At 39.9% G+C, this 14,438-nt stretch overlaps 1 protein-coding gene across 1 annotated transcript in view; it reads left to right on the top strand.

Moving 5' to 3' along the window:
* CENPI (centromere protein I) overlaps positions 1–14,438 on the top strand; it is a 74,909-nt gene that overhangs the window by 6,658 nt on the left and 53,813 nt on the right. Inside the window, exons 3-4 of the mRNA XM_056124196.1 lie at positions 5,156–5,274; positions 5,663–5,770. Coding sequence (XP_055980171.1) covers positions 5,156–5,274; positions 5,663–5,770 — 227 coding nt within the window. The remainder of the gene's footprint in view (positions 1–5,155; positions 5,275–5,662; positions 5,771–14,438) is intronic.

Genomic DNA, 14,438 nt, shown 5'->3' with positions numbered 1-14,438 from the left:
CCACATGCAGAGCAAGCGCCTTATCTGCTATATGATTTTTCTTCCCCCTTCGCTGTTTATATAAATATCGACTATCTGTATATCTTCTTTGAAGTTGTATCTGTTCAGTTTTCCCATTTCTGCTTGGATTTGTTTGTGTTTTCATTGTTGAACTTGACAAGTGCTTGTATATCTTGGAGGTTAGCCCTTTGTCAGATGTTTGGTCAATGAATATTTTCTCCCAGTCCATAGGATCCTTTTCTTTTTGTTGTTGTTGTTTGTTTTAGTGGAACCATATCCCTGCTCCAGTGTTCAGGGCTGACTCCTGGCTGTGATCCCAGGAATTGCTCCTGGTGGTTCTCGGGGACCACATGGGATGCGTGATATGAATGCTGGAACCCAGGTTTGTTGTGTGCAAGGCAGGTACCCTACTCTGTATTCTCTCTCTAGGCTCAGTATTTTTTGGGGGGGCGGCAATACCATTGGTGTTTAGGGCTCACTCCTGGCTCTGTCCTCAGGGATCACTCCTGTGGACTTGGGGGAAGATATGGGGTGCTGGGGATCGAACCTGGGACAGCCTTGTGAAAGACAAGTGCCCTACCCTCTGTACTATCACTCTAGTCCCCAATCCTTTTATTCTAGTCATTGTTTATTTTGCAGTGCAGACTTCTTAATTTTGTACAATCCTGTTTGTTTATTTTTGTTTCTGTTTGTTTAACCAGTGGCACTGAGTTATTGAGCATGCCTTTAATGGTTCATAGCATATAGAGTTATACCTATATTTTCCTCTATATCGTTTATAGATTCTGGTATAATATCACTGTAGCACTGTCCTCCCGTTGTACATCGATTTGCTCAAGCTGGCACCAGTAACGTTTCCATTGTGAAATGTGTTATTGTTTTCTTTAGCATATCTAATATGTCATGAGTAACTTGCTAGACTTTGCCGTGCGGGTGGAATACTCTCAGTATCTTGCCGGGCTCTCCAAGAGGGGCGGAGGAATTGAACCCAGGTCGGCTGCGTGCAAGGCAAATAATATCAAGATCTTTAATCCACTTTTCGTTTTTCTTGTCTCTCATTTTTTTATGCCACATCTCGCTATGCTTAGGGCTTACTCCTGGCTCTGAGCTGAGGAATCACTATTGGCTATCTTGGGGAGGGGGGAATAGAGTGCCAGGGATTGAACCTGGGTCAAATGCATGCAAGGCAAGCATCTTACTTCCTATACTATCTTTCTGGTCCCCCCGTAATCCATTTTTTTTCTTTTTTGGGGTCATACCCAGTGATGCTCAGTGGTTACTCCTGGATCTACACTCAGGAATTACTCCTGGCAGTGCTGGGGAGACCATATGTACTGGGGATTGAAACCGGGTCAGCCACGTGCAAGGCAAATGCTCTACACTCTGTACTATCGCTCTGGGCCCCTGTAATCCATTTTGAAGTAATTTGTGTGTATTGTGTGAGACAGGTATCTGAATTCATTTATTTGCCTGTGACTAACCAGTTTTTCAAATGTCATATTTTGAAGAGTTTTTTTCTTATTCCTTTTCATGCTTCTAGATCCTTTATCGAAGGTTAGCTGATCATCCATATACCTAAGGGTCTGTCTCTGGGTCCTCAATTCTAATTCATTGATCTGCGTCTTCCTTTATTCCTATAGCACACACTTTTTTTTCAGTAGCTTTGTAGTATAATCAAAGTTGGGCTACGAAAAGCCTCCCATCTTCATGTTTCCCAGAATTGTGTTGGCTATTTGTGGAGTTTTAAATTTTAACTGCATTTGGTTCATTTATGTCCTTTAAAAATGTCATGGGTGGGGGTTGGAGAGATAGTACAGTAGCTAAGGTGGCTGCTTTCAACTCAGCCAACCTGGGTTTGATTCATGGCACTGCATATGGTTGACCCCCGTGCCCTGCCAGGAGTGATCCCTTAGTGCAGAGCCAGGAATAAGCGCCAAACATAGCCAGATATTGCCCAAAACAAAAACCAGAAATAAAAACAAAATGTTATGGGGATACTGAAGATAATATAGGAGTTAAGACATTTGCCTTGCATGCCACCAATCCTGTTTTCCGATCACTGGCACCACCTATGGTCCTCTGAGCATCACCAGGAGTGACTCCTGAGCACAGAGTCAGGAATAGCCCCTAAGCACTGCTAGATGTGCACCCCTCCCAAATAGAAAGTCATGGGAATTTGTGGGGAGGGACATCAAATTTGTGCTCAGGAGATCCAGGAGTCTTGTCAGAGTTTCTCAGCCAACTAGGTCAGTGGGTCAATACAAGGGCCTAAGGATGCTGTGCTGCTTTCACCTTGTGGTGATGGGGATAGCCATGCTGCCGTGGCAGTGCTAGGGGCCTCCAGGGCTGCACCAGCAGTGCTGGGGGCATTGCATTGAATCTATATAGTATTTTGCATAGTGTGGTCCTTTTTAGTAATGCTAATCCTTCTAAACCATGAATAGTGGATGTGTTTCTTTTTTCTTTTTTTTGTGCTTTTTGGGTCACACCTGGCGATGCTCAGGAGTTACTCCTGGCTATGCACTCAGGAATTACTCCTGGGGGTGCTCGGGGGACCGTATGGGATGCTAGGAATTGAACACAGGTTGGCCGTGTGCAAGGCAAATGCCCTACCTGCTGTGCTATTGCTCCAGCCCCAGATGTGTTTCTTTTTCATTGCATCTTCTGTTTCTTTAATTGCTACCATTTTTTGGAGTTTGGGTCACACCCAGCTGTGCTGTGACTTACTCCTAGCTCTGCTCTCAGGCATCATGCCTGGTGGACTCAGGGAACCATATGGGGTGCTGGGACTTATACCTGAATCAGCTGTGTGCAAGGCAAGTGCCTTACACTATCCTATCCCTACGACCCCTTCTTTTCAAGTAACCTGCCTTTTTCTTTATATAGTCTTTTTCTTTGTTTTTTGATTTTTCAGCCATATCCAGTGATGCTCATGGGTTGTTCCTGGTTCTGCACTCAGGAATTACTCCTGGAGGTGCTAGATGCCTCCAGTTGATAACATTGTATTGAATACTGGAAAATTGCCCAAAGGCTAGATTTTAGGTGCATGTCAAAGAAAAAATGAAAATTATGTGAAGTGAAAATTTGTTAATTAGCTTGAAAGTAATCACTTTAAGATATATCAAATGATTATTTTATGTATCTTTAGATATTTAAAAATTTGGATTTTTTTTGGTTTTTGGGCCATACCAGTAGTGCTCAGGGCTTACTCCTGGTTCTGCGCTCAGGAATCACTCTTTTTTTTTTTTAAATTTTTTTATTTTTTTATTTTTTTCCCCTTTATTTTATTTTACAGTTGTAGATTTACAATTTTTTGTGCTTTGGTTTCAATTATACAATGATCAGATACCCATCCCTCCACCAGTGCCCATTTTCCACCACCATGGATAATATCCCTCCCACCCCCATCCCCCCATCCCCCCTGTCTCTGTGGCAGGGCAATCCCCTGTGTTCTCTCTCTCCTTTTGGGTGTTGTGGTCTGCAAAAGAGGCATTGAGTGGCAAACATGTTCAGTCCATAGTCTACTTTCGACATGCATCTCCCCTCCTGGGAGGATCCTCCAAACATCCTTTATTTGGTGCTCCCTTCTCTATCTGAACTGCCCTTTCCTCTAGGATACCCGGCTGGCCTCTAAGTTATGGAGTAATCCTTCAGGAATCACTCTTGGCAGGGCCTGGCAGACCATACGGGGTGCCTTGGATTGAAACCGGTTTGGCAACATGCAAGGCAAGAGCCACTGTACTCTCTCTCCAGCCCTACAATTTTTGTTTTAGGAATAAGGAAAACAGAAATCCTCAAAATACATGTAAATAAGATGTTTCTGAGAATGTTTCTTTTAGAAGTTGAGAATAGTGTTATTTCAGTGAATGAATATGATCACTGTGCTATAATTCATATAAAACAGTATTTAAAGATATGTATAAAATGTTTTTAAAAATGCTACTTTCAAGAGACATTGACAACTGTTATTATAGTAAATGAATATCATTGCCACTCTGTAACTCATGTAAAATAGTCCTTAAATATACGTGTATCAAAGGTGTTTCTCAGAATTCTGCTTTGTGACTTCTAAGTGAATGATTAAGATCACACTGTAATGCCAATAAAATACTGTGTAAATACAGCAAAAGGAAATCAATGAGATACATATTTAATTCTTGAAGTATAAATAAGCAGGGGTTGATACAGGGTATATGTAAAAGCTGTTCTTTGCGACATCACTTCTACAACCAGATGAAAGAGTGTCATGAGAATGGGAATATGAGAAAAAGATTAGACTAGTATAGAATATTACTGCCAGCTAATTCCTGGAAGAACTGTTCCATCTTCCACCCTCTTTTTTGGAGTGGGGGAATGGAATATATAAATGTTTATCCTTACTTATGGAGTCTATGCAAGTTGTCTGTAAATAGCTATAAATAAATTACAATCTGTTCTGCCATTGAAAATAATAACAGGGCCAGGGAGGTAGCGCAAAGAGTTGGAGCACATGTCTTGTATTCTCAGGGTCCCAAGTTTGATTCACGGCCTTACATGCTCACCCTCCTGGGATTGTCATGTTTGGCCATTTTGCTCTTGAGCACTGCTGGGGAGTTCCCCATAAAATAATAAAAAGTAATACTAATAACAAAATAAACAATTCCTGAAATGTCCAGTGAAAGATTTATGCATATAAGGCATGTGCTTTACTATTGAGACACATTTATAGCCCAAACGGTCTTTTTGGGGGGGAGGGACAGTTCATATACCATATTATTTACCCTTTCAAAGCATATGTATTAGGATTTTTCATAGCACGTTCATTATGTGTAAGTATCACAGCTACTTCCCAAATTATTTTTATCTCTTGTATTAAAATTATTGTAGCAATGAACTTGCTTTGTAGTCTATATTTGAAATTAAAGGTACATTTCTGACTTTTTTTTCTTGCAGTGTGGGATCAAGCTGTGGGGTTCACACAGGCAAGGCATGTATGTCCTCTGCCGCTGTGCCACATCCCTAGTTGTTGAACTATATTTTATAATGATAGTGTTACTGCTCATTGCTTTCCTTTTTACTTTTAGTAGAAGGTGAGGTATCTAAGGCCCAAGAGTAAATAATAGGGGACCACTGAGATATTAAAATGTAGTTTACTTTAGTGTTTATCTTGTTTCAGGGACTTCCACAAATACTCGGATATTTAAGTGCTTGATTCCTGCAACCCTAATATCAGAAGATTCTGTGGTTAAGGCTGTCTCCTGGCTTTGTGTTGGGAAATGTTCTGGTAGCACCAAGGTAATCTTTTAAAACATTTTGATGATGAGTCCTTTAGAACCACTTAAGGGCTGGCAAAGAAGAGCCACTTAGGAAATAATGGCAGTGGCCTTTTTTGCAAAGCCTGTAGTTTTGGAACAATACAGCTTGATGCAAGGACCGTGGAACAGACGTATTTTTACCAAGAAATAAAATCTATTATGCTATTTTGTGCTAGAGTCTTCTAAAGCAGCCTTGAGAGAGACAGAGAGAGACAGAGAGAGAGACAGAGAGAGAGAGAGAGTTTGTGGTTTGTGTATGTGTGTGTGTGTGTGTGTGTGTGTGTGTGTGTGTGTGTGGTGAGGGGCAGGGAGGATTAAGCTCTCCTACACCAGTTATATTTCTCTAAAGATTTTTTTTCTCTTGTTAGGTACTTTTTTATCGTTGGTTGGTTACAATGTTTGACTTCATTGATCACAAGGAGCAAATTAACTTGCTCTATGGCTTCTTTTTTGCTTCATTGCAGGATGATAAACTAGTAAGTAAAAATTGAACATCACTATGGATTGGTCAAATGATATGTTCTTGTATATGATGTGCAATAATGTGTTTTAAAGTTCCACATAACATATCTGTACATATTTCTATTAAAATATATATCAAATACAGAAAAAAGTAAGAAAGATGAGATAATATCCTGGCACCTGTCTCTCAGGTTGACAAAAAACTAATAGCAAAAACCAAATAGCACATTTGGTTTTATATCTCTTAAGGAAATGAAATATAGTTTCCTTAAAATTTGAGTTTTTGCTTATCTAGAGCAATGATTGCCTTCTTTTTCCTTTAAGTTTTAAAAATTATACTTCAGTATGTTCTCAAGTTTTGTTAATTTTTATTCCTTCTTAATTTTCCACCTTTCACTGTTTATTGTGATGCTGATGAGGGGAGTGTCACACACTTGGTTGTGCTTGATAGGGGTTGTATACGTTAATTGGTGTGCTTGCCAGGAGATGCACACTTTGTCGTAGTACTTACCAGTTGTTGCACACTTCAGTTGTGGCACTCATACACATCTGGTGCCCAGAGATCATACACTTTGTTGTTGTGCTAGAGATTACACTTGGTATGTGGAGATCAAATCTTTAGGGCAGGCACTCTACCACTGAGATATCCTTGGGCCCCATATTTTCTGTTTTAAGCCACGTCAGCAGGGTCCTTTGGGTACCTTGCTCTACATGTTCTTAATTAACAGCAAAAAAAGTTTCATCAGAATTATTAAAGAGAGGATTGCTCTTCAGAAGAGGACAGTGAACTGACTTTGATTAAATAAAATAATTACTCATATTAAAAGCATTAATAATCCTGAGAAATCAATCTATTACCCATTTGGAAGATATACATGAACCATCAGTCATTTCCAGATTATTCATGTAACCAAATTCCTTTTGCCTTTGGGAGAGGAATTCATCTGTTTTAATTTTATTTTAAGAGTTAATACTTCTAGGGCACAGGGGAGAGTATAGCAGTTAGGGCATATGCCTAGCATGCATCTAGTCTGGATTTGATTTCTGGTGCAACATGGTCCCCTGAACATCACTGGCTATATCCCTGTAGACCCCTGAGCACTGCTGGATATGGTCCTGCAGGCATCCAGCACTACCAATATGGCCTGGATATCCCTGGCACTACAGCGCCTGAGTAATACTGCATCCTTGGCCTTGCTTTAGGTGCTGGCCTGGTTGGCTGAGAATCTGTGGTGGGGTCCCTGGGACACAAAATTGGAGCACTGAGCACAAAAGGGGAACCCTTGTATTGATACTTTTACTTTATTCATTGCATCCTTTTTATAGTACATGGTAGATATTCTGAAAAATTTAAAGGTTAGCAAAACATCTCTGTGTTTCGGGGATTTATAATCCAGTCGGGGCTTTAAGGAAAGCACATACAGTTATATAACAAGTCAGCAATTAAAATAATTGGACTGGGGTATTAAAATGATGGAACTCAGTGGTAGAGCATTTGCCTTGAATGTGTATGACCCTAGGTTTGATTGCTGGCATTCTGAGAAAAAGAATGATCAAAAGCGGTGTGTAATCATACTGTGATACTTCTAGGAAGGAAGAGAACACTGTAATCACTCTAATCACAGAGTGATTGGAAAAAGCATCATAAAGCCTGAGGTTGTTGAGCTAAGCCTTGAAATTGAATAGGATTTGAGATTTGATGGGAGAAAATGATGTTCGATAGAACAAAAGTTATGAGATGCGTAAATTATATTAAAGTAGACCTTGAGTAGAACAGACTTCCTTATTTAGAACTGTTTGAGTAGTGGTGGGTGGTAAAACTATAAAATCTGGATGAGGAAGGATTGTCGAGATTTTTAAATATGATGCTGAAGAGTTGATCCCGTATTCAGTGGGGGAGATTCACTGAAAATTTGGGGCAGGCATTTTTAAGTAGCACTGTAGGAAATCTGATTCCTGCAGATGATAGATTTAGAAGAGAAGCAAGCTAGCGCCAGCAAGACTCATTAAACTGATGTGCTAATCTGTATGTAACATGAGGTTCTAGACTATCAGTTCTCAGATATGTTTTTTAGACCCTAGGGACCTTCCAGAGATGCTTTAGTAGATGAGGGGAAGCAAATTAATTTTCCTTTTTGGTGTGTGTGTGTGTCAGCGTGGGGGGCGTTTGAGCCACAGCTGGCAGTGCTTGGGCTTACTCTCAGCTCTGCACTTAGGGATCAGTCCTGTCAGGCTTTGGAGACCATATGGGGTGCCAGATATTGAACCTGGATCACCCGCTTATAAGGCACATGTCCCCCATTATAGTATCACCCCGGCCCCCTCAAATTAATTTTCATAGAAATATCAAGGTATTATCTGCTCTCTGCACTGTATTGATATATGCACGTTGGAGAGCAATGGTGGAAAAAACTGCTGGCACCTGTATTCAGCTTAGGTCAGTGGCACCAAATTGTACTAGTGGCTCTTGCATTGTCACGGCAGCAGTTAAAACCCCAAAATACGAGTTTCACGTAAGAATGTCTCAGGGGCCGGAGAGATAGGACAGTAGGTAGGGCATTTGCCTTGCATGTGGTTGACTTGGGTTCAGTCCCCAGTACCCCATATGGTCCCTCAAGCCCCACCAGGAGTGATCCCTGATTGCTGAGCCAGGAGTAAGCCCTGAGCACTGTCAGGTGTGGACCAACAGCAGCAAAAAGTGTTTCAGAGGAAGTGATAAAATGTAATTGGTTAACTTGATTAAATTTTGGACTGTGAGATAATCCTTAATATTTTGTGTGATGAAATGGAAAGTACAAACAAAACCCTGCTCCATATTTAAAGTTCAGTTGCTGATCCGAGGAAAAGCTGAGGAAAAGCACTGTGTGGTTCAGCTGTGAGCTAAACTAGTTGCCTTCGTTTTTTAAATATAGAAAATCAATTTTACTGGAAAGATTAACTGCTGCAATTAACTGTGGTTATTCACATTTGGGTAATTGGCAGTTTTCTCAAAAATGAGGAAAGCAGATCTGTCATTTCAGACTGGCTGTGTTTGTTGTCAGTGATGAATTTTTAACTGTTAAGCAAAAAAGTACAAGTTCAAAAATTTGTATCTGCCACTGTGACCTGGACAAGTTCCCAGTATGTAAATAATTTTCTGATGAGATTTGTAATAGTATTTATGGATATGAGTTTTAGATATTATATGTTGAAAAATAACAGTATTTGGAAACGTGTATAATTAGGCAAACCAATATTTTCCAGATGACCAAGCATGATGTTATAAAATCATGCATGGGTAAAAGGTTCTTTCAAAGTACAAGATGTATTAATGAATTTTAATGGAGCAGATTACAAAGAGAGTTCATGAATAAGGTTTCAGATTCCATATTGCAGCTAAGATAGCACAGCTTACCGAGTTTTTCTATAGTATCAAAAGCTAAATTGTGGTTCTTTTCTTTTCTTCTCGTTTCTTTTTAATAACAACATTTCCTGAAAGAGTTATTAAAAAATTCCTCTTTTCAACCACATATCTGTGAGGCCAGATTTTTCTTGTGTACTTCAGTGAAGACTATGTCTCTAACAAATTTAATGCATAAGTAATTCTCTATCCTATTAAGCCGGAAACATTTAAGACATTTGTAGAAAGAAAAGGCTGTGTCACTCTAGTCATTCTTAATTGAGGATATATAGTTATTTTCTTTTTTTTTTCTTTTGCTTTGCTTTTTGGGTCACACCCGGGAATGCACAGGGGTTACTCCTGGCTCTGTGCTTAGGAATTACCCCTGGTGGTGCTCAGGGGGCCATATGGGATGCTGGGAATCGAACCCGGGTTGGCCGCGTGCAAGGCAAACGCCCTACCCGCTGTGCTATTGCTCCAGCCCCTATATAGTTATATTCTAATGAAATATGTCATTTTTGTGTTGCCAGGGATCAAACCCAGAGTTAGTTTTAAACATGAAAAGCAAGTGCTCTACTGCTGAGCTATATCCTTGGCCACCTATAACACATATCCCAACTTGCCATGGATTTATTATTTTCTAATGAATTAGAAGTATTTTTAAAGTTCTCCATTTTAATTCCTCATTACAGTGACTATCGATAGATAATATTGTAGACCACTGTTTCTCAACCACCATAATCTTCCACCCCACCTTGGGGCCCAGGATATTAAAAGGGGGGCACAGGTGAAAATTACATTAATCAGGATACATGGCATGAGTCTAGGGTTCGATGGGGGAGGGAACAGGAAGAAAACAAGCTCTCAACGGGGCCATGATCAGAAAAAACATTAAGAAGTTCTGGCCTAAATAAGCAGAAGCTCTCTTCTAATTTTTAAGATTTTGGGGGGCCTTGAAACCAAAAAGTTTGAGAATTTTTGTCCTAGGTATGTGCTTTGGCAGAGGAGAGGAAAAAAACAAGAGGAAAAGTAAGGGAAATTGCCAAGGTAAAATTAATATGACTTGGTATCAAAATTGGATCAAGTGACGTCAGGAGATAAAGATCTGAGTTTATAAATCTACTTCAGAATGATGATATCTTTGATAGTGAAAGGAAATTTGTGAGAAGATATATATTTGGATTTTGATGTACGGACTTTGCACATTCTGTAGAAATTCATTCAATAATATTAACTACATACTAAACCAGGTATTGAGCTGTTATGAGGAATTCTCTGGGAGTTTGAAAGTCTTTTTATTCTTAAATCAACATTCCAGATATTTATTAAATATCTACTAATTTATTTTCCAATGTGGTTCAGTATGGTTCCCCCATATGACTGGTGAACACAGGAAATGTGGCAATACCAAATTGAAGTGTGCATTGACTATAAAATATACATCAAAAAAAATGTGGTTTAACCTGTTTAAACTTCTTAAAAACCTGATAAGGCATGCACTATTATTATCCCTTGTTTTGCTTTATTTGTTTGTTTTATTTTGGGTTTGGTATACCTGGTAATGCTCAGGAGCTATTTATGCAGTGCTCAGGGTACTGTGTCATGCCTTGGCTTAAATCCAGGACTCCTGCATGTAAAGCCTATATACTCCATACCTTTTGGAACCATTTCCCTGCCCCCATCCCTGTTTTAGAGATGAGGAATCTCAGGTACAAATAAGTCTGTAACTCAGGGTCACATGACTAGAGCCAGGATTCATGGAAAGTGGCATCATATAATTCTCAGATTTACCAGTGAGCCATGGAATATTTTAGAAACTTTGCCAAAGTAAACTACCTAGCAAAGGGGCTGGAGAGATAGTAGAGATAGTATAGAGGATACTACACTTGTCTTGCATGTGGCTCACACAGCTTCATACCTAGCACCCCATATGTCCCCGTGAGTACCACCACAAGTGATCCCTGAGTGCATAGCCAGTAGTAAGTCCTGAGCACCGCAAGATGTGGCCCCCAAACAAAAAACAAAAAACGCAACAAGCTGCCTACTAAAGAAACTGAACTTTGAAGATCATATAGAGTAGGGGGAAAGATAAGTGTAAGTATGATACATACTGTGTAGTAACCACAGGATTATATAAGGATATAAAGGAGATATGAAAATAAGCATGGAGAACAAAATTAAAGTCATAGGAATTAATTTTCAACCAGGAAGAGAGATGCTTCTCTTGACAATCAGAACGAAAGGGTTGGTGTTTATGTTAAAACATCTGTTGATTAGTAGGCAACGTGAGAGGGATTTAAAATTCCTGCCCAGTGGTCTTGATAGTTTTGTTTAAATTTTTTATTCAAGTAGGAGCAAAGGTTTTCTGCTGAGGGTTAGTAAGGGAAGATAGACTATTATGTGTGAAAAGAGAATATAAATTTTAAAATTGCTCCTGATGGAAATGAAAATAGAACTGATTAGAAACAGATGATTTGAAGGCCCAGTTAAGGTTGATTAGAAAGCATGAAATTGTGATATTACTAATATGCAATCATGGGTGTTTTCTCTGGGACTGGGTAAGGAGGAGAGTGACTGAATTGATGTCAGGAAAAGAAAGTGAAGGCAGATGAGGGCATATTTGGTATGTTCACAGCTAAGGTTTGTGGTGCTCTGGTGACATTCAAGATTCAGACAGAAAGCTGAATCTTGTTAGGAAGTTGTACCCGTTGGAATTTAAGATTTCACCAGAGGATGGCTGCATGTGGTGGCAAGATTCAGGAGCAACTATGCAGTGAGTTGTTGAAGTAGAATGAGGGAATAATGATTATTGGAATTGAGATATTCAGTATCCACCCGAGTTTATTTTTGTAGCTGCCCACTTATTACTAAGTGAGTTATATTGATAATCTTTTTCTGTAAGTCAGCTTTACAAGTTTTGCCTTAAAGTTCCATCACATTTTGCTTTACATACTTTGAATTTATTTTTGTTTATCTTTTGTTTGGAGCCACACCGGCAGTGCTCACAGTTTACTCCTGACTCTGTGCTCAGGGATCATTTCTGACTGGCTTAGGGGACCATTTGTGGTTCTGGGGATTGAACTTAGCCACATGCAAAGGCAGGTACCCTTCCTGCTGTACTATCATTCCAGCCCCTGCTTCAGGTTTATTATCCGATGTATACACAGCTATAGTTTTCATATAATCCTGGTGAGTCAACCTTTTATTATAGAGTAACCCTTTGTTTTAGAAATACATTTTGATTTTTGTCAGTTTTGTCGATATTGACATTGCTACTCTTATTTTAGCTTGTAGTATGTTGCTGTATTTCCATATTGGGGCCACATCTGGAGGTGCTCAGGGCTTACTCCTGGCTCTGCACTCAGGGATTACTCCCGGTGGCCTCAGGACCATATGGGGTGCCAGGGATCAAATCTGGGTTAGCCGTGTGCAAGGTAAGCATCCTCACCCACTGTACTATTGCTTCAGCTCCTGAAAAAATATTTTTATGGCATTTCATATGGTATCCTGAGTACCTCCAGGAGTAATTCTTGAGCACAGAGCCAGAGTAACCCAAGCCTCTCCACTGTGGCCTAGGAATTTTTTAAAAAAGCCTTTTTTTTTCATTTAGTATCTTTTGGTGATAAAAACTGTTTAAACATGTTTTTATTATGCCCTTGTTCTTGAAATTTCATCTTGCTGACAGTCAAATATCTCAGGACACTGACAATATTATTGCACTAGTCCTTTTCTGTAGAAAAAAAAAGCTTGGGGCTTGGGTGAGTCAAGCTTCTGGGTGGCCAGTTTCTGCCAGGACACTATCTCAGCTTTGCTTTCCATGTTGCCTGAAATTCTCCTGCAAAACGCAGTGTGTGTGGCCAGGCTTGGAAAGGGGTGAGAAGTGCCCTTGAATACGGTACATATGGAAAGGGTTCTGTCTTTTAAGCCCAAATCTGTGTACTATTGGATTCATCTCTAAAGTGAAGTATTTTTATAGTGATTCTTATGGCATGGGAGAAGAAATAATTCTAGAATATAGAATTATTTTTTGTTAGGAACAAAATCGGTAGCACAGTGGGTAGAGCGTTTGCCTTGCATGCGGCCGACACGGCCAACCTGAGTTCGATTCCTCCGTCCCTCTTGGAGAGCCTGGCAAGCTACTGAGAGCATTTCACCCACACGGCAAAGCCTGGCAAGCTACCCGTGGTGTATTCGATATGCCAAACACAGTAACAACAAGTTTCATAATGGAGATGTTACTGGGCCCGCTCAAGCAAATCAATGAACAGTGGAAGGACAGTGCTACAGTGACGGTGCTTTTCTGTAGCTGTTGGATCAGTCTAATCATAATCTTCCATTTCTTTTCTCTCTGGCAACTTTTAAAAAAATCTTTATTGAAATATAAGTCATAAGCCAAACACAGTAACAACAAAGTCTCCAATGGAGACGTTACTGGGCCCGCTCGAGCAAATAGACGATCAACGGGAGGGCCTTTACCTTTACCTTTACTATACCATCTAATCAAAGTACATGATTCATGGTGATAATCTTATACTATGTATACATATTTTCAGCTATGAACCTATTCAGATTTTGTTTTGGGGGCCATGCCAGGCAGTGTTTGGGGCTTACTCATGGCTTTGTATTCAGGGATCACTCCTTGAGGGGCTTGGCGGGGTAATATGTGGTGCTGGGAATCAGACCCGGTCAGCTGCTGTCAAGGCAAGTGCCTTTCCCGCTATACTATCTCTCCAGCCCCCACTTTGAGTTCTTTTGGATAAATACGTAGTGGTTGAATTGCTGTATCATTTAGTAATTCTAGGTTTAGCATTTCAAGAAACCATCAAACCATTTTCCACACTGATATAGAACAGTTCCATTTTCATTATGTAGAACTTTTTATACTCCCATTAGAAGTGTATGAGAGTTCCATTTTCATTATATCATTGGCAACACTTTTTATTTATCTAGCTACTTGGTGTTTTTTTATGCTAGGACTTGAACCTTACATAAGCTGCAAGGCAAATGCTCTACAACTCAGCCATATTCCTGACCCCGATTGCTTTTTAAATTATAGGCATCTTGGGTATATGAAATGTTATTTCATTGTGGTTTTGATCTGTTTTTCTCTAATGATTAGTGATATTGAACATCTTTTTGTGTGCTTGTTAGCCATTAGTATATTTTCTTTGGGGAAATGTCTGTTCAAATCCTTTACTAAGGGGACTGAAGTGATAGTTCAGTGGGTAAGGAATTTGCCTTGCATGCGGCTGACCTAGGTTTGATCCCCAGTACTCCATATTGTCTCCCGATCCCTGAGGACA

The sequence above is a fragment of the Sorex fumeus genome, unplaced genomic scaffold, assembly GCF_029834395.1.
Source record: "Sorex fumeus unplaced genomic scaffold, SorFum_2.1 ptg000050l, whole genome shotgun sequence".
In the NCBI taxonomy this organism is placed as follows: domain Eukaryota; kingdom Metazoa; phylum Chordata; class Mammalia; order Eulipotyphla; family Soricidae; genus Sorex; species Sorex fumeus.
Note: the sequence above shows the minus strand (reverse complement) of the source record. Positions and strands in the feature narration are given on the sequence as shown.